Here is a 27,406-nt window from a genome sequence, read left to right on the forward strand (position 1 = left end):
TCCATAATGGCTTGGAAATACCCTTGTATGGTTTTTTCATAATCCATTATGTCATTACGGGCAGAGGTCTCCATTATCTAAGCCTCACAACAAGCATATCTTTTTTTTTCCATCTCACTCTCCCTCTTTCCATACTACACACATTCTCTTTATTTCTCTCTCTCTCTCTCTCTTTCCTATCTCTCTTCACGACATAAAATTCTCAAATTCTCTTTGACTCTCTCTCGCTCTCTTTCTCTGTATTATTTTTTTTTCTCTTCTTTTTTCTTTTTTTCTGTCAACCACACACACAACTTTATATTTTTCTCACTTTATCCCTCTAGATCACAAACTGTAAATCTATTTCTCTTTTTCCATACCCATACCCCTCTTGACCCTAACTGTCTTATCTCTCTCACTCTTGTGCATGTGTTGCATCTCTTAAACAATCAAACTTGAATATTTTGATATATCCACCATCATATATTTTCTTCCTAGAACAAAAAAAAAAAAAAGTTTTGCAATCAAATCGTTTCACAGCAAAATCACTCAAATCTCAATCCTTGAATGAAAAACAAAAATCAACACAGCAGCCGATGCGAGTGTATCCAATAATTATTATGTGCATGTGGTCTGCAAACCTGTTTCTTTTACAGGGGCTTGGAGGTGTGACATCTCTAATTTTTATTACACAAATATATATGTGGGCATTTCCACAGTAAATGGGTAGTTTTAGGTTGGAAAAACATGAAAAATTAAAATTGTCTTCAGAGTATCCATATTTCAGAGTTTGGTTGCCTAATACCTATATTAAATATTTTTAAGTAGGAAAAGATAACTTTGTATTCAAATAGAGCTTGAGTGGGTATGTAAGTAAGACATGTGTAATAGGTATGGGGCGAACGCGTGTAACACATAGAGTAGGACAGAAATATTGGTATGATGGATTCCTCGTACAAAGAATACAAATATTGATTTGAAATCATCTGACACTATTTATTGTACTGATACATTATGATAAGAACAATTTAGGTTGTCCATATTTGTGAAAACATTAATTATTTGTGTCATTTTGAAATGTGCATTCATGATTAATGCCAGAAAATTTGTGCATCATATCCGAAAGGCGAGATCGTGTTTGTACCAAGTTCCTCCATAATCGGGCGAAGTGTTGTCATATTCATATCTGTGTGGGTGCATGTGTGTGTGTGAGGAAAAGCCAAAGCTTCATTGCAATAGAGTTTCTTGAAATTCCAAAGTACATGATATGACCTGTATCACTGCATTAGTGGTGAACGCATGTAACACAAGAGTAGGACAGAAACTTGAACTTTACAGAGTTTTTTAATTTCCAAGGTTAACAATACACTCCTGTTCTCCAGTATATTGTGTAGTTCATTTTAAACCACAATGTGCAGTATATACAAAGGCTGAAATATCAAAATACTGTATGCAAAGGAGCATTTTGCTGTTGTCATTGGGTCAGCAGTTATCATTTCGTGTCCATTACACCTTGATATTCCTAGATACACGTATGTAAATCAAGTGGATTGTATTTGCCTGTCCAAATTTAAAACTTTTTTTTACTGATACAAAAATATATGTGTATTGATACAGTTTATAGGGACTAAACTAGAATTTCAGTCATCACATCCCAAACTCAATCAACACACAGGCTCTGGAAACAAGAATTAAAACTTGCATTGTTCATTTTTCTATTGCATTTAATGTCCATCAGCCACAGTTAGAAACATAAAGCAGTTAATGTACCAATAACTGATTTCAATGTGAAAAGAAACTGTTATTTGATAGTGCAACAGGTAAATCTGTTCATTTCAATTTACATTCATTCGAAAATGAATACAGTAGTTGTAACATTCATTAGGGAAATAATCCTTATAGGGAATCAATACACAAAGAATGACACTTTCAGAATTGTTCAGGTACTGTACGACAACTCTTAACTTTACAACCCATGAGGTGATTTGTAAATTAGAGAACAAAGCATCCTTTGCAACTGATTGACAATTTGCCCTACATCAACGTAAATAAGCACTGAATTGATCAGTGTTTCTATAGTAGCCATGATATAAAAAATCATGGGCGTACATACTCGAGCAGGATTTGAACCTACGACCCCCTGATCTCCGGACAGGCGTCATCTCCACTAGACCATCGAGCTTCTGCCTGACAGCAGAAAAAAAATGTTAATGAATCATGGACGTACATGCTCGAGCAGGATTTGAACCTACGACCCCCTGATCTCTGGACAGGCGTCATCTCCACTAGACCACCGAGCTTCTGCCTGACAGCAGTGAAAACATCTTGACGGAAAAATTCCATGAATTTGAAAGCACCCTTTTCTCTGCCTGCCAATTCAATACAGTGTACATTTTTATATGGTGTACAATGTATAGGGCCTAAACTTGAATTTCAGTTATCACATCTGAAACTACATCAACATACAGGCTCCATAAACAAGAATTAAAACTTGCATTGTTCACTCTTCTATCGCCTTAATGTCCGTCAGCCATAGTTAGAAACATATGCTTTATCAAGAATAATACTGATATCTCCTTATACTTTCGGCTTTATTGCGAACATTTTAAATGGTAGGATATTGTGATACAACAGACTGACACATATGCATCGAATGTGATATCTTGAACATATTTTAAATCACTGCTCCCAAAGGTAAACTGGACCTTTAATCTAAATCAGCCAGAGTAAGAAACATAAAGAAGTTAATGTGCCATCAACTGTTTTCAAAGAATTACACTTTCCAAAATGTTCAGGTACTGTCAGAGAACTCTTAACTTTACAACATATGAGTTGATTTGTAAATTAGACACACACACACACAAAAACACCCTTTTATGTGCCTGTCCATTCGATACATACATACAATGTATTCAAATGGTGTATAGGGCCCATTCTGGAATTTCAGTCATCATATTCCAAAACTCGATCAACATACAGGCTCTGAACACAATAAAAATTGACATTGTTCGTTCTTTTATCGCCTTAATGTTCATCAGCCACAGTAAGAAACAAAGCAGCTAATGTAACAACTTTTTTTATTCAGTTGTATCCCTGTTTATATCTTGCTTTAAAACAAAAGGGATGGTAAGTATTGGTTTAGGTGATGACTCAGCTTTTAACTTTTTGAAATAGCATACAGGTTCTCTTAAAGGCATTGAAAGTTTACTTAAGTGAAAATCGGTTTTGGAAAGGCTGAGATATCCAAAAAGAAAGTTAAACAAAGTGATCCTAATAAAAGTTGAAACCCAGATCTTCTATTTCAATAACATTGGTTTACTTTGTGGCTTCATACCTCAGCCATTTGAAGACCATGTTTTATAAGCTAAACTTTGAATTCCTTGTAGAATTGTATGCTCATAAAAATTTCATAAGTGGTTTCTTAGATCTTGCAAAAAGTTAAAAGCTAAAGTCATACCATCTGATATACTTTACAACTTGAAGGAAAAAAAAAAAACAGCTGCTGTCTTGTGGTGCTTTGCTCCTCCAAGAGAATGGGATCAGGCATTCTGCATAGGATGTTGTTTGTAGATTCTCCGGAGATGTCGTCTTTGATCGACCACATGAAAACTCCATGCCTCTTTTTTCCCCATTAAGTCATCATCCAGGATGTCTTTTACCTGTCCCAAAAAACAAAAAACAAAAACAAAAAAAAAAAAAATTATATACATAATCAACAAATACACATATTGAGTTCACTTTATCAAAATTTTTGAAAGTTTGGAATATTCCTATATACTGAGCGCAGATAAAAAGATTGTTCAAAAGGCATGTACATGTCACCTGCAATTGAAATATAGTTGAACATTTTGCTGCATAGTTATTCCGTAAACCAAGCAATAAAATACACAAACTACAAATACAGTAGACTCTTTAAAAAAAAAATAAAAAAAAAAAATCTATCAACCCACCTAGCAACCTTTCCTGGCCAAAGTTTCAAAAAAAGGATAGGTGTAATTCTTGGTATCGCCAATACCTAGGTGCCTTACGGAGAACAGTGTTTTAGATGCATGATGAGATAGCTTACGGGACAAACTTGACCTGGTTTTGGCTGCACATGCACTCAGATCATGCTTTATCCTTATCCAGAGATATTTTTTGTTGAAGATTTCTTCGCTTTCCATCATGTGACCAGCACATTGAAGCCTTGCAGTAGTGAACCACGACTCTAGTGACCGCAAATCAGTAAAACTTAGAAACTTTCAACTCTTTTCAGCTGAATTTTAACCAAGAAAAAAAGGGATGGCAATGGAAAAGCAGACGATTAACTCCCTTGAATCATTTGGGAACTGCGACCTCTACTTAGCGTGAGACAACCAGAAGTGAACAAGGGCACAAAAGAATCCCACAGTGTATCTGTGACAGAGCTCTTCAGCATGCACAGAAGTTTTTTTTGCACACTGGCGATACAGAGAATTGATTGCAACGTCATGAAAATATTAAAAAAATTCAAAAGATATCTATGATAAAATCTTCATAATAAAAAAGAATATGCCATAGTGTAAAAAAATAAAATAAAAATGGAGGCCATGGCTTCTATCTTTGAGGGGTAACAATTAATGTTTGTTTTACACTGTAGAAAGCAATTCAATATCTCCAACAAACATCCTACACAAATTGCTCTGCAATCATTTATTCATGTATGCACTATAAATTTATGTGCTTTAAAAATGAACAAGAAATAGTCCTGTAAATAAAAGGAACCTTTTTTTTTTTTTTTGTCATGGTCTAAAAAAAAAAAAATATATATATATATATATATATATGCAACCTTAACATATTTAAGAGTGCCAATGTAGCAGCCTTTTTGGCCAAAAGAAAAAAAAATTACATAATAAAACGAAAATATGCATTCACACCTTATCACTACAAAGCAGACAGGCTAGGCATGATGAAGGGATGCTCTGGGCACTCAGAAAATCTCCACCACAAGCTGTAGAACAGGGCCATGCAGCTTCTATAAATAAAATGATAATCGTATCAGAAGAAAACCCCAAATAAGCACAGATGTGGCTACATGACAATGGACCAAAATATCATGGAATACAACAAAATGAAGACTAGTTATGTACCAGTTCTATGACATCTACAAATAAAAAATTTACAATACATAATAGCATGGCATTAAAAATATGGAGGCCATGGCTTCTTTGAAAGGTATTACTGTTACTTGTAATGTCTGTTTTCCACTGTAGAAAGAGATTTCATTTCTCCTACACAATTTGCTTAGTGGTCATTAAATCATGTATGCAATACAAATTTACAATCTTCATTAAATAAATACAAAATAGCTCTGTACATGAACATAACATCGGCATCGCAGAATTTCTGCGAAGTGAAGTTGCAGAACTTCGGTCATGTCATATATTTATTAGAGCAGAAAGATTTGGGGCTGATTTCATCACAGGGATCGTTTTTAGGACACAACACAGGCCAGCAAAGAGCAAACATGGTGGATGGTGCAACAGCTGGAATGAGGCTCTGCACAGACAACTGTCCAGGCCACACAAGACAGGGTGTTATGAACAGATTGTACATCGAGTCAGGGTCGCTTAGCTCCCCTCCCGCAAAATCATAAAATATGTATACACACCTCACCGTAACACTGGAAAGCAGACAGGCTGGGCACCGGCATGATGATCGAAGGGACGCTCTGGTCACTCACGACACAGATTGAATCACCACTATTGCACTAAAAGGTGCAGAACAGGCCAGCACAGCTTCTCACATAAGTTGCTATTTGTCTAGTCTACATCAAAACATAGAAATAGAATCTAAATAAATAAATCACATCATGGAAATCATGAGAGAACTGCAATGAGTAGACTGAGCTCATGTGGCTGAAGGACAACATCAACAACGTTGGAAGTCGAGTTTGCACTTTGGTTGCTTAATGTTAGGCAGAAATAAATCAAGTCAAATCCCGATGTAAATTAAACCTAGTAAATTTTCTTTTCTAACTTGTTTGATCATGGGTGTCTATACATACACTAACGTTATCGTGTGGTTACACTTGGGACTGGTGTCACTAGCGTAGCGCTAGCCTGGCTTTCTAAATTCTATATTAAAAGTAAAACGTTACAGTTCGATTCTAACGTTACACTACACAGTATACACTCGTACAGTGCGTCAGCTCACGGTGGACAGTGGGAGTTAAACTTGTATTCAGCCATTTAAAGTACCACTCTTGGCTTAGATTTCGTTCATTGCTATTCTGTCACTGTCAGTTTGGTTTTAATTTGAGGAAAAAATATTACGAAAAGATGAAAAGAAAGATATTTGAAGCTGGAAGCAACGAAGAATTTACTGACAAAAAATAACACATGTGGGACTAGGCTCAGTTATCGTCCGTGTAAACTCGAAAACGAGTAGCGAAAGCTAGCATACGGAGAACCTAAAAAGAATTTCTAATAATGCCAGCAGGGCCATTAATCCTAAAACTACGGAAGATTCTACTCTAGAATGCAAAATTTACCTTTTGTCAGCGAGAGTCGTAATCACCTCCGTCATATTCAGATCTGAGCAGTCGATGGGTTGCACATACGCAATGCAGACATAACACGGGAAATTTCATGCGAACGATACGCAACCTCGGACAGAACGGCGCGAAACAACGAGGTAAACAAGACATAGGAACAATCTGTCTGAGTTACGCGCGTTCAGAACACACGTAACGAAGACCGATTGGCGATTCTGTCCACCGTTCGTGCGTCCCACCAAGCGGAGCGTACCCACTGAACGCACGTAACATATTGGACAGAATTAGAAAAGGAAGCTGAAGCTAGATAACTAAATGTTCTGAAAAGACCGCTATGCTTGTTGCGCGAAACCGAAGGCAGATGTCTAACTTCAGGGTAGTGTCCGCGTTTCTGTGTTAAATCGAACGACACTGGAGTGTCTCAACTAGCAGTTACGTACGTTCGCGGCGTGGACAGAAAATTGAATTTGGTAACTTTGAATACGGATATTAAATATTTGATTTAGTTTTCTGTTGAATTAGTGAAACCTAACTTGAAACTGTCGTCAGCAAAGTGTATTTAACACAAAATAACTGCACTCTGACGCCTGGAAACCAAACGAAATTGAGGCCGAACGTACGTAACTGAAGTAGGACAGAACGCCGATCTTTTCGGTCCAGCTTGCTTTCCACTCTCTCAAAACTCTTGTAATCGTTCAAGGCGAACAAGAAAATGATTTCTCGGTGCGTTGGTGATAAATTTTGAATTATAATCCACCCAGGATGCGTGTCTTCTAAGAAAATTTATTTTATACAAGTTGCAATTTATGTCAATTTTTATTTCAAATTTGCACATTATCAATAATATTAAATAAAAACAAACAAACCAGCACATCACAAAAAAATAACAACAGGACTCAACGAGGTTGAATATTTTATTTCACCTTACCACATGTATTCAAGGAATAAAGAAAAAAAGATGATTCAAACAAATATTTTCAAATGAAATTGCTCCATGTCTTGAGTGCATAAAACTACCCATTTACCGTGGAATTGCCCATATATATAAACAAATAAATAAATAAATATGCAGGGATTCAATCGTGATTTTGCTTGATAGAAAATACAAGGGTTTAGAGACCTAAATAGAATACCACTGTGGCATATCATTTCAAATTCACTTACACCTCACAATATATGTGATGAACATTCACATCTTCATTAGATAGCATGGGACAAGCTTGACAATTGTTACATGTAAGCTGGAATAATTTGGCACAATCCACATTTTTCAGGCTTGGAAAACAAGAAGTCATTTTTCATTGTCACATACATAGCTGCAGTCACAAATATGCAAAACATCTAGTGTCACTACATTTCGAGCGCAGGGTGTCCCCGCAAACAGGGCACTTGATAATTTCACATCTGCTCAAGATAGCTAGATGATTTCGGCAGTTGATCCAGGCATAATGACTTGTGTAGAGCGTTTCAAATGCAGGGAGATTTTGTTCTTTGCTGGGTCACCTCTTAAAGCTGAACATATATCCGAAAGTAATCAACTGAACCCTGAAATCCTGTACTTTGATTTGATTTTAGATTGACTTGAAAACGAAAACAGAGCATAAGTTGGCTTGAAGTTCCCTCCAGGCATGAAGTGACCGGAATGAGATATAGTTGTCCAAATGTCTGACCCCAAAGGCAACTATCTGGAAACACCTTTGATGGTATGAGCAAAAAGAAAGCCGATGGTACAGAAAGAGTTCAATGGAAAATTAGAAACCGAAACTTTAGTCCTAACATCTGTTATCTTCTCAAGTTCTCTCTGTTTTTAAATCCCTTCTTTGGTAGAGTTGCTTGCATGCCCATCAGAAGAACAAGTCAGGCAAGGGTTTCTCGCCACAATGCAAAATGTGACTCGAATGTTACCATTTTTTCCCCCCGTTGCGCGTAATCCGGAGATGAGAAACTCGATTATTCATTCCTGCAGAGTGAATGAGCCAGACAAACAAGGAAGGTCTGACAATATTCGTAGCATCCACAACTCCGGTATCGATAACATGTTTGAATAAACAAACCAGAAAAGCAGGGGTAAAAAAACCCATCGGAGAAAGTTTAAACACGGCCAAGAAGTACAGCACAAAAGACGGAGGAAAGAGGATAGAGAGGAGACGGATCTGGAGGACTGGGCTTACGAGGAGAATCGCTCGCCTCCCCCGACGATTCGGAATCCAATTAATCGGCCACGAGAGCCATGAAATGGCATAGCCATGTCGCAGTTTGTCCGACTCAAATGCACTCTGGATACAATCAGATAGACCCTCTAATCCCAGTAACACCATTGTTTGCAGAAGGACAAGAAATTATGTGAATATATCTTTCTCTATATCTCCTTATATCTTCCCTCTCTTGCTCTCTCTCTTCCATCTCTCCTTCTCTTCTATCTCTCTCTCTCTCTCTCTTCTATTCTCCCCTTCCATCTAACTGCCTGAGCTCTCTCTTTCTCTCTTTTTCAAACTCTTTTTCTCCAGGTGTGTACAATATTTTTTTTTCTCTAACCCCCCTTTTTTTTCTCAATGCCACTATGCACATAAACACAACATTGTGCACATATACAAACATATTCTTTCTCTCTCTCTCTCTCTCTTTCTCTTTCTTTCTCTGTCTCCCTGTGTCTCCCTGTCTGTCTGTCTGTCTCTCTCTCTCTCTCTCTCCCTCTATCTCTCTCTGGGCACATTGCCATCTCTCTTTCCTTTTGCCAATTCGCTTTCCCTTCCTTCCTCTTTATCTCTCCCACAGATTGTTCTACTACCTTGTATTTTTTTCTCTACTACCTTACTTTTTTTTTTTTGCACCTATCAAAATAGTTATTCATGTCCATTTATCATGCAAGTAGGTGAAGGAGTATTAAAGTGTTGATTCCCTGAGCAAACTGGGGAAAAAAAAAAGATCTTAATTTGGAAATGATGTTCCCTTGAGTAGGGGTAAAATCAGATTGCCCTTGCAAAAAAAAAAAAAAAAATTAAAAAATTAAAAATCACCAAATATTTGCACCTACTCCCGCAGTGTTTGCAGAGCTACTAAACAGTGGGAAAGTCACACACACACATGCACACACACACATATCATGCAAACAAACAAAAACACACAAATATGCATACACACCATAACACACTATAAACACATTTGTACGCAGAACTTGACGTAAGTAGACTCTTGTTGGCGACCACTTTTTAGCAGTCTCCCTCATCTTGCAAAATGACAGGACGAGTTTTTCTTCTTCTGAATCAAGTTTTTCTTCTTCTAATCCTCTTATCTTATCATTTGTTTCTTTCTCAACCAAAGAAGACTGTAGGATTTTTAGACACATAAACACACACATACTCACAAATGGGCATATTAAAAGTCCTCATAAAATTCATCACAAACAATGCAGCGGTGAGAGAGCAAACATATCGTCTCATGTCCTTTCCAGAAATTGATGGCTTAAGCTCACTTTTTAAGAATGCACCAGAAGTACCAAAAGTCCAGTTGATTATGGCCCTTTTGCTCCTAGCTACTGTATAGGATGTTATTTTTGCGAGCGTTAAATGTCACAAGGATTGCGAATCACAGTTGGATCACAAATTAACAACACACAAAAATGTCGCCAGGCGCTAGGGTTATAGGGCATTTATGTTAGCGTCGATGTCAATTCGCGAAAACAACATGTCGCGAAAAATGTCTATGACCTCCACATCCACGAAAACAGTTTAAACGGTATTCTACCAACCAAAAGACAAGGCAAACGAGATGGAGGTAGAAAAGTTTGTTGAACTCACCTCATTGTGAGACCTCTCTAGCTCCTCCTCCAGGCTGGCTACTCGGTCCAACGCGACCTTTAACCTCTCCCGAACCTTCTCGTCCAGGGCCTTGTGGTGCTCGAAGAGCGACTTGAGCGCCTTCAGGACCTCAACCTCGGAGGAGACGCCCGCCGGCGACGATGCCTGCCGCTTGACAACGGTCATCCTGAGGGATCTCTCGTGGCGCGACACCAGACATTCAAGATGCTCCAATAGCAGCTGGCAGAGGAAAAGGACGGACGGAACAAAAATATTACACTTAACATTGCTACAAATGTATGAAGAAAAAAAAAATGTTTCTTCATGAAGGGGACATAATAGCCACAAATCATTATTTCTGCAGAATTTTTTCCCCAAAGCTTCCTTAGCAATTTGATAATTTCACCCCCTACCCCCACCCAAAAAAAAAAAGACAGACAGCAAAAATTAATATTTACCGTTACCACAAATGGAAATAAGGTCTACTTGGCCACTGCTTTTGGAGTAAAGGGGGTGGGGGTGGTAACATGATACCAAGAAATCATTGTAAATCATTCCAAGCACAATATATACATTCTTTTAAAAATTTCACGCCCTGTCTTTCTGACCTTCGAAGTCATTTTTTTACTACAAAAATGTACAGTTTGAAGAATAAAATCGAGTATAAGCAGTATTACAACTGGTTCTTGTAGGTACACATTTTCTTTTGTCTCATTTTTATTTTCACAGTTTTCACTCATGTCTGTGTACAATGAAATTGTACAGAAGCTATTAGAACTGACAGCAGTAGCTTTGATATACTGTATACACCATATATTTCGCGAGTCTAAATTTTCGCGAATCGGAATTCCCGACAATTTCGCGAGTGGTTAAATTCGCGATCGTGGAGCCCTGAACTGAACAGAGAAATGTACACGTGTACGTCACATCCACATCGGGATCAGAGTCAATATTTTTGCATGTTTTTAATCTTGTGAATAGCACCCGACTCGCGAAATTCGCGAAAATAAAAACCTCGCGAAATATTCGGCGTATACAGTATTGTTAGAGTCATGAATACAATACTGCAAATAAGTGTACCAAGTTTTGCATTAATCTCATAAACCCATGATCGCTACCATGCCGGTTCAAGTCTCCGATATATTCTAGCATTGCCTCGCCAAAACAGACCACCATTTTCCTTGCCACACCATCAAAGGTCCAGACATCGGAAGTAAAAGACCTTGTAATGTGGGGATTCGTGGCTGGCCCAATTCTGCCCATTGGGGAACATTACAAAAAACACAAATAACTAGGACTGGTCAACGAATATGGGCACCAAAATATGTTTATTGGTCAAGGTTGATTCCGGTCAAGATACTTCGTTGTTTGTGTATATAAAAAATACAGATCAGTGATAAAGCTGCGCACAATTAGTTATGGAGATTCTCAAATATATCCAAGCCTGGCCAGCCTTACCCCTCCATGGATCCCCAACATTGCTACCGGGTCTTAAAACAGCAGGGCACGGTGACAAGCTCGCGACCGGGTGCCCAGACTTTGATAATGCATTTCTGGCTGACAAGTTAAGAGGGGATGACGGTAAGTCATCGCACACTACGTGAGAAGTGTCAGGGACCGCTCTGCTCCCGGGACTGGCTAGGGCAGAATTGAGATTTATGTCCTGGTCACACCAATATGCGCTAGGTGATCCCCCTGAGTTTCCCCCTAACATGAGCCATTATGCTAAGGACAAAAATCTACTACATCTACAGGTTGGCTTCCATGAATAGAAGCAAATTCCTGCGACCAAAATGGCATCAATTTAAATCAACGCTGGACAAAAATAGCCTATACTGAAGAATAATGAGATAGAACTGGTTAAATTCATGGAATCTGCACAAAATCAGATTAAAAAAAAACTAGAAATGTCGCTATGGCGACTGATGCCTCCGCCGTAATGCATGATTCTCCCAATAGGCGTATAGTACAATATCTTCACAATGTGTGATCCATGACAGTTTCACATAACTGGCAAAATATTGAAATGACAGGTTTGTCAGAAATGTCTTGAACTGGGTTTGCTATAATTTTCTAAGAGTGCAGGTACACATATTTGGGGAATTTTGGGGAAGTTTATGCATTGAGTAATTTCCAAGGTACGAAGAAAGAGTGTGATGACGGTACAAAATAGATTTTTTTTTTTTTTTTTTTTGGGGGGGGGGGCATTGAAACCTGGCCTTTGACCCTTAACCTTTGACCTTTGACCTTTGACCTTCTGGCTGGAAATTTCCCTGAGAATCTCCATTAGGTAATGCATATATTAAGTTTTGAAACTAATAATGCAAGCATTGCATATACTAGTATATGAAGGAAATAGTAAAATTTTGAGGAGTTGACCTTGACCTTTGACCCCTGACTATTGACCCATGACCCCTAAATTCCCTAGATAATCCCTGCCAGACAGTACATGCATATGTACCAAGTTCCACGCAGATACATTGAACCATATGCAAGAAAAGTAATATTGCAACATTTTCACCTAACCTTTGACCTTTTGACCTTTGACCTTATGACATGAAACTCTCTCTGGAGAATCTTTACGCAGTAGTACATGTCCACAACAAGTTTCAAGAAAATACCTTTGGGCATTGCATAGATATGGGGGAAATTGCAACATTTCTAGCATTTGACCTTGAACTTTTGACCTCTTGCCAATGTCACTAAAATCTACTCAACTAATTGTCCCATCATACATCATCCTTGGACCAAGTTTGGTGAAAGCTGCTTCATCCAGTTTTGAGTTATCACGTAAACAGATAAATTTTAGGATTTGACCTTGATCTTTGACCTTTGACCTCTGTCCGATTTCACTGAAAAACTAATCAAGTAATTGTCCCATCATACATCATCCTCCAACAAAGTTTGGTGAAATTTGCTCCATCCAGTCTTGAGTTATCGCGTAAACGGTTACAATTTCATGATTTGACCTTGACCTTTGACCTTTGACCTTTGGCTGATTTCACCCAAAATCTAATCAAATAATTGCCCCATCATACTTCATACTTGGACCAAGTTTGGTAAAATTCCAGTAAATATTACTCAAGTTATCGCGTAAACGAAAGCGGACGGACGGACGTACGGACGTACGGACGGACGGACAACCCGAAAACATAATGCCTCCGGCACCACTTCGTGGCGGAGGCATAAAAACAGATTCAAAATTTGCCAATTTTGGAGAGAATCACAAACTGTACACCGTAATTTTTTAAAATGAGATGGAAATCTGAAAATGATTTATTATTGAAAGAAACTGTTGAGAGGAAGAGATTTTGCACTGAAAGAAAAAAAAAATCAGAAGAAAACACTTGAATGAAAAATACAAATTCTTACCTAATTAAACACTCATATTAAATAGCAAAAAAAAAAAAAAAACAAAGGAGGCAAAAAGAGAAAGCTTACTAGGTCTTGAAGATAATTTGCAAACAGCATGCAAATTCATGAGATGAGTGAATGAAGTGTTACCTGATGATCAAGGAGACTTCTTTAATTTCACTGAAAACTCGTGAAGAACTGAGATAATCTCACAGTTAACACCCTCCCTCCAGCTTGCTCTGAATCTGGAGTAGTACAGTACCTTCCACTCAATAAACTAAAAATAAATGATAAAAAAGATGGAAGTGGTCCGGAGCCGAGTCTGTATGACAACAAGGCACTGATTTAAAACCTGAATTCTGACTTCTTTTTCAAACTATGGCATATCTTTGCAGAAATACTTGAAAAGTACACCTTTTTCTCAACACATCCTTCTTTTTTTTTCAGAGACTCCCACGACTTCTCTCTACTTCCTGCTCTGAGTTGAATACAATACTTTTTACATCGGTGTTAAGACTCCCCCACAATGGTTACGCCATGTTCAAATATCAAATTTCGCTATTTTTGCCATGTTCAAATATCAAATTTCGCTATTTTTGGAGTATGTTTTTTGTTCTTTTTCTTTTTTTTTCTGAGGGGGGATGTTCATCTTATGTCTTGCTCTAATTCTGTTACTAGAATCTTTGATGGGTACCCAAGGTTGTTCTTCCGTACTCTGGTGTCCAGAGATGAAGCTGGTTATGATGGAAAGGGGGGGGGTAGATGGGGCAAGGAAGAAAAGTGGCGAAACGCCACACGGTGCCGACGATATTGAATGTGGGTGCCGAGGAAGTAGAGTAGAAGGAAGGCTCATTTGGGTCGGCCTTGCGCTCCGCTCTGCGCCTCTCTCTACTCCGGGGGAAGGGAGGGCGGGATGAAATGATGACAATTTTTAGCGGCAGGTATATTGTAATATGATACGGGGGGAACCTATCGGACGGACGCAATGCTGTTCCATAGCACGAGACTCGTGTAACTTGATTTGTTCGGTCTCTATCTTTGTCGCCCTATCTATTTTCGTCTTGTGACTTCGTACTGTCTTTGACATCTTTTACTATTCCATTCTCTCTCTCTCCATCTCTCTCTCTCTCTATCTTTCTCTCTTCACATCTAGTTTATAATTGCCAAACCGAGATCATTTCATGCAAGTCTTGGAGATATTGTTATCTATCTTCATCGTCCTATATATTTTTTGTCGTTTGACTTCACACCGTCTTGAGAGCTCTTGCCTTCTCTCTCATGCTCCCCCTCTATCTCTCATATTCCCTTTTTCTCTCTCGTATATTGACGCTGAACAGAAAATGCTTTCCATGGGTCTGGGAGATACTGTTTCATTGTTTTTGCAGCACATTGATCAATATATTTCTCTTACATTTCTCGGTCATCTAGTCTATCAACGATAAACTGAAAACATTTCACTTTATGTCTGTGAGATTCTGCCCTATCCTCTTTTCTTTTGATTGATATAATTCTCCGTCCTCCCATCTATCTATATATATATATATATATATATATATATATATATATATATATATATAATATATATATATATATATACCTATCTATCTCTGTCGTTCTCTCTCTCTCTCTCTCTCTTATTTATCCATTAATGCTGTAGGATGAACATCACATACATGTATTTCAAATCAGTGTTTTGTTTGTTTCTCCTGATCAATATACCTCTCTCTCTTCTCTTTCTATATTTCTCTCCTTTCTCTTTTTATATTTCTCTTCTCTCTCTTCGCCCCCCCCCCCCCCTCACCCTGTTTGTCTGCACACCAGAAAATCTATCTCTTAAGCCATCTGCCCATATTTCATATAAATCAGTCAATCCATCTACTCAGTACTTTGTACTTGGGTAACTGTCCAGTGCTTGCTCATTGGCTTATCCTTTCTTTTCTTTTTTTTTTCCTCCTATGGCCTTCTTTACAAGTTAATCTTGGTCTATATGCGTGATATATTAAGTTCATCCATCTATCTCAATATCTACTTACAAATCTCTCTCTATACACAGCTATATGTCAAGATGGGTTAAGCGCATCTTTATGTCTGTATATGTCCTTCTGTAAGTAAGTACGTCTTGGTCTGAAAAGAGGTTTTGTTTTATTTTCTTTCACTATTTTGCTTGGTTTCCCTTTTTATGGATCGACCAGATAAAGCTGCCCCAGTTGGCAGCCAAACAACATGGCACTGCTGTGACTTTTCTTCATCTGTCAATGGGCAAACCATTTGGTATGTTTTCCAGCGTCGCCATGTCAACAGCCGCCCACTTAGGGTTGACCCTGTTTAGCTTTCAGACTCTTCGCGTTCATGAGGTATCAGCAGGCATGTGAAATCTGTGGGTTGCAATAACACAACCTTAATGGTTCTCCTTGGCATTAGAAAGGTAAACCCACGGGGGAACCTGCCAGTCACGAACACATCACAAGGATGCCTCTCATGAAACTAAACTTTAAAGGACAAGTCCACCTTCATATATGTGGATCGAGTAAATGCAACAATATTAGTAGAGCACATCAGTGAAAGTTTGGGGAAAGTCGGACAATTAGTTCAAAAGTTATGAATTTTTTTAGTATAAGTGCAGTTACTGCTGGATGAGAAGACTCCTACAGTATATGATGTCACATGCGAACAACGATATGAAGAAAATAAAAAGAGAATTTCACAAAACTTCACTTTTTGAACGAAGTACACATTTCTTCGACTTCTTACTAACATATGTCAAGGGTAATATTTTTCCCCCTGTCTTCTGAAAGAGAAGTCAAGCGTTCTTTTGTTATGCGAGAAAAGTAAAAATATGTTGAATTTTCTTTATTCTTTCTTTACATCTTTGTACACATGTGACATCACAAGCTATAATACTCTTCTCATCCAGCCTTGAGTGAGCAGAAACTTCAAAAATTTATAACTTCTGAACAGATTGTCAGATTTTCCTCAAACTCTCACTGATGTGATCTACTAATATTGCTGCATTCACTCAACCCACATGTCTATGAAGGTGAACTTGTCCTTTAAGCCTCTGGTTGCCGAGATACATTCTAAGCCTGAGTAGCAGCAATGTGTACCATCTCCTCTCCCTTGGGAGCAATCCTCCTCCTACTCATTAACCCATTGAGGATGGGCTGATTTGGGTACAACATGCATTTTCCCTAGACCCTTGCCAAAATATGCTCGGGACTTGTCCTCAACGTGTTAAGCTAAGTGAAGATCGGTATGTTTGCAAACCTTTAAAAATACATTTAAAGAGATTGTTTGTAAAATGGGTTAAGTACCATTTTTAGACAGTTTAAAATAGATCCCATCATCAGAAAGAGCAACATAAAACCTTTCCAAAAATACCTCACTTGTTGCATAACAAGGATTATTCTTGAAGTTATGATTTACAAAAATACTCCATATTTTCTCATCATTTCTCGTCATCTATTTGGCAGGTATAATGGCAAATATCTCAAAATGACAAGAATGAAGTTAACTTTAATAGTTTGAGATCAAACTCAATTTATAAAGTTCTTCCTTTTAAATCATTTGGCAGGCTAGAGACCTTTCGATTACCACAAGCCATGCATGCAAAGCACTGGATTATACTAAGTACTCCTTTTTTTTTAAGTCCTAGAACTTCACATCTTCTCTAGATAAGACTATCAGAATTTTGACCTTTTCATCATCAATGTTACTTCAAGACCAAGATAGCAACATTTTGATGGAAAAATCAACTTCACCTTCATCAGATTTTTGTTTTGTTTTGTTTTGTTTTCAAATTTCTGACCAGAATGTAGGACTGAAACTATTACTGCATTATGGTAGAAGGCCATGACAATCTCACAGTGATGGTGTCTACTACAAACATGACCAGTCCATTATCAGCATTTTGCAGGTCCTGGTTGGAAGGGGTCAAATCCAACTTTGCTTTTTCTGATCTGATATGAACTGATCACTGCATTGATCAACTGTGTGTAATTATTAAAGCGATATCAATTTTCTTACGACAAAAAAAAAAAAAAAAACAGAAAATAGAGGAGAAAATATCAAAGTGCCCTCACGTGTGAAACAGTATATCAAACTTTAAAAATTGCCAAAGAAGTCAAGGAACAAGAAAGAAAGAAAAAAAAACACATTAAGCCCAATTTCATGGCATGAAATACAAACATATTTTAGGTAGGCCTGAAGAAATGTACTTTCTTGCTTTTTCTTCTTCTTTTCCTTTTTCCTCCTTGCCATGAATTCACATCATTCCTGCGCTCTGCTCATAGAAAGCTGAAGATTAAATTGGGAATGACATTGATGGACTACGTCCAGAAAGGCTTTTCCTCAATTTTGGAAGCTTCTCAGTTATTGGTACATGCAACACTTTTGCTGACCTCATTCAATCCAATATTGCCATGTTTTACAGTGTTTCCACATCTCTCTCAAAACAATCAGATTAAACGTAACAAGGAAGGAATTTCAACATGCAAGATGGTTCTTAGAATGCAGGGAATGTTGCTAGGGGTTTTTTGTTGTTGTTGTGTTTGTTTTTGTTTTTTTTTTTTTTTTGCTTTGTATTCTACACCACAGTTGCTGTTGTTGCTGTTCCTATTTTTTCAAAGTGTAATCATTTTTATGCAATATTTTGCAGCTCTGCCAACATTCCCACACCCAAATCAGGGAAAGAGAGTCCACACAGCAATCAAGGAGAAATCTGTGTATTATATGAACTTCAATGGGCAAAAATAATTCCCTAATCAGGGAGATTTTAAAATTCTTTTTCTCAGACATGAAGAGATTTTGACATTTTCAGGGAGACTCCTGCAGAATCAGGGAGACTTGGCAGCTCTGTATCCTCAGCAAACATATACATTGGAAATATTTCCTCAAATCACGAAACCGTCATGGCTGCACTTCAAAACCCCAAAAGGGAGGAGGGGGGAGACAATAATAGTGGGAAAAGGCTGCAAAAAGGGTGAAATATTCCGGATCACACTCCAGCAAAAGTTCGTCCGCAGCCAACCCCCCAGGATATCGTCAGTGGAGCACTGCGGGGGCGCTGACTGCCAGCACCATCGCTGGCGTTCCCCATCTCCGCCAGCCCGCTTTTGCGAGTACCCTCTGACGGACCTGGGTTTGACCCACTTTTCCCTGCCCGAATCTGATGCTTGGCTGGAATTTTTCATGTCCCAAACAAATAATCTAGGCTTCTGCTTGTCTATTCCTTATACCCCATGGTTCCATTTCAATAAGATGCAATTTTGCTGTCTGTTTGGTCAGTGATCATGAAGCCTGCCAGATATCCATCAATCAAGAGCAATACTAGCTCTTTATGAAACAGGGTTTAGCATTTATCTCACGACATGGAGTACTAAAATCTATCATACAGGCCATATAATTGCTTCTCAAGACTTTCTCTTTCGTATGTATTCACTGATCTTTGGTTACAAAATATTATCATTCAATCTATTAAAAGAAATGCACTCAAATTGAAACATCACGGTCAGTACAATATTCTAAAATGACAGCCAAATTTCTATCAAAATAAGAATAAAAATATAATGTGCATAGGTAAATTACTTGTACTGAAGGTACACTGGTATTCTAGAATACCTGAATAGGGTACCAAATCCTTAATATACAACATCTGTGTTTCCAGTACTTTCTGATGCTTTTGATGGAAACCATGATACAGATTCTCATTTCCTGTTACTTAATTTTCTCTTCATTTGCATCAATCTGTCAAATTTTACAGATTAAATAATGTTGTAAACGTCAATATTGAAAAGACATTTTTTTTTCTTGCAACTAATTGACAAATGGCTCTATGTCGATGGAAATTATCAATTAGAAGACAGACATGAAGTGATATGATGCAGAATGGAGCAAGGAGTGAGAAGGAGGGGAAGGGGGAAGGTGTTACATAACAGGCTCACCCTCGTATTGTTCCTCTCTGCCTTCAGTTCGCAGATCTCCTCCTCTCGCTCCAAGAGCTGTTCTCTCGCCTGGTTCAGCTCCTTCGTTAATGTTGCAAATTCCTGCAGGGGATGAAGAAAGACACAAGAAATATCAATCATGAGTCAAGTAAACATGTTGCCAATTTGCGAATCAAAGGAGTAACACCTATATCCCACCAACAGTGCATCATGAAAGTGGAGAATTGTCATTCATCTTTGTGAATGAACAGAATCCTCAGTAAGAGGCATCTCACTTTACTAGCAAAGCCATACTTACCCATCCTCTTTTGTATTCACGTTAAGGGTACTGAATAGCAATTTTAAAACAAGGATGGGTAAGGTTGGCGAAGCGCCGCAAATCCATGATTCTTCACCAAATTGATTCTGTGGAGTCAGCAAGTTTTGAGGAATAACAAGGATTCCTGATAGCTAATGGCTGGAACATTCATCAAATGTTACCATTCATCAAATGTTACCATAGTAATGACTTCAATGTAATGTGATGTTAAGTGCAACAAACACGCCAGAGGACGCTATAGTAAGATTAACATCAAATATCCAGCACTCTGTTAGACTCAGGTTGATCCAGTCAGAACATCCTGCTTTTATTCGAGTGACTTTAATTATTTTCAACAATAAGGTGGGAAGACATACAAAGTTGTAGGTACACACAGTTAGGCATACACGGATATGCACACACAGTATAACAACAAAAAGAAAAGGAAAGGAAAAACAAGACTGTGGAAGGACTATAATGATATGCACGCACGTTTTCACTCCAAGTTGTCCAACTTCCCTTCGACAAATGTCACGCAAAGGGCACACAAAACATTCATAAACGTCTAGCTCAATTATTGTTGGCTTCACAATCTAATCCTTGATAAAAGAATTATGAAAAAAAAGGGCCACATATGTCTCTTGAGGAGTCCATGAATAAAAGGTAGACTGATACTCCCACCCCCTGCTAATTAAATGGCTCCTTCATTCCATACAGGATTAAAGAAAAAAATGCCAAGGATCAAGAACAACAACCCTCTTTCCATATCTCTATAACATCCTGGCACACACAAAAAGAAACACACAACACACACTCACTTTTCACCTGACTACACAAATTTGCATACAAATTTTCAATAACACTTCTATATGATAGTAAGAAATGAATCCAAATTGCCTGATTCTAAACTATTCTCTGGGAAAAAGTAAGAACCTTCGATGATTACGTGCAGAAAAGAAGAACATGTCCATTTGCAGAGCTCACTGATGTTTTTTTTTTTCTTCTTTTTTTTTTCTTTTTTTTTTTCCTGAGCCTGTACATGCTCGGTGATTTATGTTCATTCTCCTTTCTGACTCATACAATTGTCTACAGGCTAATCATGGTGGAAAATTGAAAAGCCTTATTTCAATAGAGCATGCACCTGTACAGCTATTGAGGGTCATTTGTATGATGTTCTCTTTATCCACTTTCCAAATTTCCATTCTTCCGCACAAATCCCTCAGTTTAGACGACGGTGTGCTTCACTGTCACATGAGCCAGCGCTAATTTTTGTATCAGAGCTCATTACAATAATGCCGCAACATACACGTCGAGGGGAATGTGACATTGGCAGCCCACAATGCATACCTTCGGGGGCAAAAAATTTACACGGTGATGTGAATTTCATGCTTTCTCAACAGCAGACAGACGTGACATAGGCTGCACATTCTAAACTCTGTTTTCACTGTCACACGAGAGAGTCGCAATCAAAACCCTCTGGGTTGAATTGTCCTGATCAGATACTAAATATATCCAGCATTCTACTACAATGTAATGCTATCATTCCACTTTGAGAGAAATACAGAACAGCAACAAAAACAAAAACAACAACAAATCTGTCTTTACATCTTCTATTACAGCCACAGTCCAAATGAAAAAAGAAAAATCAATCAATCAATAGAAATTGGAGAAGATACACTTGTATGTAGACATTTGTTTCCTTTTGATTTCTAATTGCTAGAAAAATTTTTCAAAATCCACACTTCCCCTTTAAAGAACAAAATTGAAATCATGCTAATTAACTGAAGCAAACTCAAAGGAAATATTTCTGGTATTCATACAGGAACAATGACAAAGGTGTGCAGTAGAAAGGATAGATCAACTGACGAAAAGTGTCTGAATTTCAAGACTAGTGGATCCTACATTATATTAGCAGGCGAACATGTTGCTAACTGGAGTAACAATAATGGTAATACAATCTCTCCAAGTCTCATCCTCTCTTCACTTCTTCTGTCAATCTCTCTCCCTTTTACTTTCTCATTCCTTCTGTCAATCTATCTCTCTTCTTCACTTCCTCTCTTAATACTCGTTAAAGCTGCCTTCTGCTGTCTGTATTTCGAAACTTGTTTATTTCTGCAGTCTAAACTGCTGCAAGTGTTGGGCAAAATTCCACACTTACGGTATGAAAACAAAAGGGCAAAAGTTTTGATATACGGGTAGCAACTACGGTATACTGGACATGCATCACAAAACAGAAAACTCTAAATAGATCATTCAAGTTGAATCATCCTCCTCATTTGGGGTGGTAGACAGTTTATCAAAATCATGTTAACCAATTGATTATCTTCATCTACTCCTTTGTCTAAATTCATTCACATTGCTTTAAGATACATTCTCCCCTCTCCCCCCTCCCCCCCCCCAAAAAAAAAATAGAAATAAAAACCCTGGATCATTATGTGGATGTACATTGCACATAATGCTGTAACAAAATATACATATTCATAGAACTGGGTCATTTCTGGGGGAGGGGGCTTTTAAGTTGTTGAAGATCATGGTCCTTTGGTAATTTGAAATGAAGGCATTTCTCTCCTTTTTGTTATGATTTTTGTTTTACTTATTTTTTTTTCTTTTTTTGCGAGTGCTAGAGGCAGCACCCTGCCATCAAACCAGCCCACATCAATCAAGTTTGAAATGTTGCTGCCAAGGTGTGATCACTCACTCAGTTTTTGACATGTTTACCAGAAGATTCATCACAAGCGGGTCAAAAATGAACGACCCTCTCCGATCGAACCCTTCCGGATGCCTTTTGTCAGAAAAGGATGGCTGCTGGAAAATGTTTAACCCCCCTGACCTGTGATCCACCACTAGTCTTATAACGTCTCTGTTATCTTGAAGGTGCATACAGGTACCAATGGCATGCAAGGGCTTAAAGGTTCACACCAAGCGTGACTACTACCACATTTCCTCTTATACTTGAGAGCAGGGCAATTACGTTAATCAGCGAGATGCCCCGAGATGAAATATCAGAGATTTATCATCAGCTTGCAATGATGGTTCCTCCATGTTGTCATCACCGTCGCCACGGTAACTGTCTCCCGACTGACCAGGGAGTGCATCCGAGTATGATTTGTGAAGCATCATGAAAGCTTCGTTGGAGCGCTGGGCAAAGAAAGTCTTTGATTGTTGGCCATGTTACTCTTCAAAGAATCTTTGAACTTGTAAAAAGAAATTATCCCAACTTCATGGATTCACAACTATCCACTCAGTAGTATGGAGCGATACTTAGAATCATTGGTTAAAAATATGAAGATAATTTTATATCTCAAAGGGGAAGAAGGCAAAAGAAATTACTGGCATTATATGGGCAGGCTGCAAGGACAAGGAATTGAGCGACATTTAAAATGCTGAATGCCCAAGGCAGGTGGGCAAGTGGACAAGCAGTGAAGAGGGCAAGTTGGCAGGTACTACTAGGTAGGCAAGAGGGTTTGAAGTAGGGGCTAGAGGGTCTGTTGATCTTTGGGATAGAGAGCATGCTGGGATAGCGTGTCATGTGACCAACAGGCCTGGCACATTGGCCTGTATCGACTGGCAAGTGTTCGACAATTACCAAGGGCTTGGGGGGGTTGGGGGGGTGAGGGGGTAAGACATACGACGTAAACCGAGCAAGCAGGGAGCTCGCTGTACAGCTAATTGGGACATTATCAAGAAAAAGCCAATGTTCACAGCCCATTACCCCAACCAGGCTCCTTTCACACCTCCCATGACATACAGAAGAGTTCGAATTCACATAGGAGAGGGAAAAGGGAACAAAAAAAAAAAGAAAAGAAAAGAGGCACGGCAACCACTGGCCCCATACCAGGGGAAAAGGCCCTCGGAATTGCCCGCACTGCTCAACGACTAATCACGAGCTTACTCGACATAATGCCTTTATCACGTTCCTTCCTTCACAGCATCTATAATTGGCAGAGAGCTCGCGATGTGGTACGCGGGATCCTGATGACGAAATGATCACTTTCTTCTCTCATTACGCATGTACGACATCGCAGCGGGTGGAAGAGCAAATGCGTAATTACAATGGCAGAGATGAAAACAATTATACGCTGGCAATTATCGTTGTTCTCACTATCAAGATGTTGTGTCCTCCCATCAATATGATTATTATTTTCATAATCATCATTGCACCATCACTATCCAAAATATTTTACAAATACCAACGCTGACTATCCAATTTACAAGATATGAGTCTTTCATTTCTGTACAGATGCCTCGTTACCTGATGTGATACAGCATAGCTCAATGGCTGCCATAATTTCTTCATAATCTGTTATCATTTTCCCAAAAAAAAATCACTGATGATGTGCTTTTATTCTAAGTGTTTTCCTACAGACTACTGTTTCAGGAGGGATAAAAAAAAAAACCCTCCCTGAGGTGTTTTATGTTCTCCAACCATACTCTAAGGCCCCATGAAACATAAATCGGAAGTTGCCGCTCTGTACTTATAGTGAGGCACTATAAGGTCCGAGCCCGTGTATGTATAGACTAGCAAACAGTCACAACACACACTGCATTATCACCAAGTTCTTCAACATGTTGATTAGTAAAAATATGCAAGAAGAGCTGAGCTTTAATATGCACTGCATCTCTCTGAATAACAGCCTGGCCAAAATACTAAATTGAAGAGGTTTGTATATCAAATTATTTTTATTAGCCATTTTCATGAAAGATAGTGTATCAATTGCCAACTCTATAAAAGAATGATTAACATTCGTGCAATCTTTGACCAGGTTGGTGCTTGGTAATGATTTCATTGATGAAATCATTGAAATTCAGCTGATATATATCACAGATACCTGCATGCACCCATTTTTTAAAACCACGAAGTACCAAGGGAGTGTGTGCATGATAGATAATCATACTTTCTATGTTTTTTTTACTGCTGCATACACGTGTAGCTGATGCTGTATTAGATGTTATTGATACTGCGGATGCATTCATTTAGAGGCAATAAGTATATTGAATGAATGTGTATCATTAAAACACACAAACGGACTGAAGTCACACAGAGTTTATATGCAAAGCTGTACTTAATCAATTCACTAACTGTTAACTATTTCTTGGTTATTCTCTTTGCTGGAATTATACACACCCTAGGGATACTTTAGTGGCATGTGTTTATATGTTTTTGCAGCAAAACAGATTTAGATAAAAGTCTTATATTTGTCATCTTCCTTCCAGAGAATACAGCCATCCTTGCCCTTGCATCGTTTATCCATGTCCATCCCACACAATGCCACTTTCCAGGTGTTATAACACAGCACAAGATATGGTTGGATCAGCCTATTTGCACTTGCCTTCAAAGGGTAAAAAAAAAAAAAGAAAACCAGACTGAGGAAATGAATTAAAAAACATTAGTCCTTGTATGCCACAGGGTATATTTAGCTGAGAACATTTGCATGAAATCTATGAGTGATGTTTAGCAGCAGCAGGTGCAATCTCACTTGAAAAAAAAAAACAAAAAAAACAGCAGGTTAACTTTGCTACAAGTGTATACATAATATTGTGCATGAGTGACGCAAGATTCACATAATAGGCACAATTCAATCACTCGTATTCCATTAGCAGCTCTACAGCTATATTATGTATGATGTAATGAATTTATCAGCAGATGATGGCATTTATGAATTCAATATGACAATAGCATGAATGCTGATTAACAGATTGTCCTTCATTGATGTAAATGAGCCCTCATTATTCAGCATTTTAGTAGAGGACATTATAGAAAACATGGGCATAATCACATACACAGGTTAGATTTGAACCAACAATCTCCTCTTTACAAGACAGGTGTCATATCCACTTGACTACCTAGCTTTCTTAATTTGAATAACATTGGCAGACCAAATATTCCAACTCGCAGTTTCTGACTTGCTCTACTGTCTGGCAGAACAAGCTGATTCATCCCGCTCATGTATTTCTTTGGTGCTGAAACAAATCCTCCACATGCTCAAATATTGCAAAGGGCTATTGAACGTCTTAAGGAAAGTTTTTATTGTATTAATGAATTAGCTTCAATATTAAAAGTCTACAGCTTCAAATATAAGGGAGGACAGAGCGAAGGAGCTTGTCTTCTTTCTTGGATCTACATTGTACCTGCAATTCTGTAAGCAATACAATAGGGTACTCTTTTTTTTTTTCTTTTAATCTAGAGATTATTTCCCCTGCATTATTGAGAAGTTTCCAGTTGTATCATTGTCAGGAAATGTCTAAATTATTTACCTCTACAATGTGCCAGCTTATGAAAGCAATCTAAATTTCTGGGCTACAAAAAAGGAACACACAAACTTTTTTTTATATAGCAAATAATATCTTTGAATACAAGTTAATGCTGTGTAGAGAGAAAATCCCAAAGTGCACATAAAGAGCCCTCAATCACAACTTCTCTTCTTTTCCTGTTTTTGATAACACGCATTCTTCTTACGACTTCCTGTCCGTGGAATAGGGATACTTTTCATAATGGAGGGGAACAAACGTATCATTCCCTGCACGCACGGATGTCATTTACTGGGAGCAGTAAAATCAGCACATACATCATCAGCTATCTGGAGCACAAAATAAGACTGGCTTTAGTCCCCTTCTGCTTTTTTTTCCTGAGTTCTCTACGCATACAACAGCAATTTGACTAGCTGCCAAAGATAAGAGAGTTGTCATTTCACAGATGGATTTACAGGAGAAATCATCACCCGCAACTACGGGCGAGTTTACGAAAATAACGACGACAACAAAAATTTAGATAGTTTGGAAGACTGTTAGCAACGCTCTTTCCGCTTGAATTATTCATTTCGCTAATGGACCTTTCATTTACTGTATTTGATCAAGACATCAGGTGAAATATTATGCCATCACCTTTTGGTGATGGGATATCAAATATTGATATTACATGCCCCTCACATATGGTCTGTACTTAAAGTGGCACAGAAGAAGTGTGCATCTCACTTTACATGTAAAGTTTGAGATTCCACATTCAATAAGGGTCTATGTCACTAGAGGAAACGTCAACACAGTTGCCGCAATTCGTGCAAGTCTATAAAGACGGAAAATAAAAACAGCTTGCGCTCTCGCCAAGAAAGCTTTGCTCGGGTGACGTCCAATGGGTCTCCATATGAGATGACAACTTATTCACTTGAGAGTAGCGGGGACAGTGCCACAAGGTTGCCAAAACATCTAGGAGATGACTTCACAATTGCGGAGACATCTCCACAACATTTCCTCATTGTCGCCAGTACGTTGCCTTGGGCCTCCCCCAGATTGGCCGTGAGATGGCAAAACAGTATACATGCAACCTCTTTTCCAGTAAATCAAGTTTAAAGTTTTGCAAAGTTAAAGCTCTTTTTCTGCTTTTGTTTAATACTTCATATCTTGCACTAAAAGGAGCGACAGTATCAACAATATAGCTAAGCAAACTGATTTTACTAGACCCCGTATTTCTAAGAATAATTTGCATAAATCAAAACGTATGTTGTTTTACGGCAACAACCAAACCAAG

At 38.3% G+C, this 27,406-nt stretch overlaps 1 protein-coding gene and 2 non-coding genes across 3 annotated transcripts in view; all 3 read right to left on the reverse strand.

The window, feature by feature from the left end:
• Positions 1-27,406, reverse strand: part of LOC140236031 (liprin-alpha-2-like) — a 207,250-nt gene that overhangs the window by 93,237 nt on the left and 86,607 nt on the right. The window contains exons 2-3 of the mRNA XM_072316006.1: positions 19,587-19,688; positions 10,294-10,533 (exon numbers count right to left, since the gene is read on the reverse strand). Coding sequence (XP_072172107.1) covers positions 10,294-10,533; positions 19,587-19,688 — 342 coding nt within the window. The remainder of the gene's footprint in view (positions 1-10,293; positions 10,534-19,586; positions 19,689-27,406) is intronic.
• Positions 2,089-2,161, reverse strand: Trnas-gga (transfer RNA serine (anticodon GGA)). The gene has a single exon. It is a non-coding gene; the product is annotated as a tRNA-Ser (tRNA).
• On the reverse strand, positions 2,207-2,279 carry Trnas-aga (transfer RNA serine (anticodon AGA)). The gene has a single exon. It is a non-coding gene; the product is annotated as a tRNA-Ser (tRNA).

This window comes from Diadema setosum, chromosome 12 (genome assembly GCF_964275005.1).
Source record: "Diadema setosum chromosome 12, eeDiaSeto1, whole genome shotgun sequence".
Classification (NCBI taxonomy): domain Eukaryota; kingdom Metazoa; phylum Echinodermata; class Echinoidea; order Diadematoida; family Diadematidae; genus Diadema; species Diadema setosum.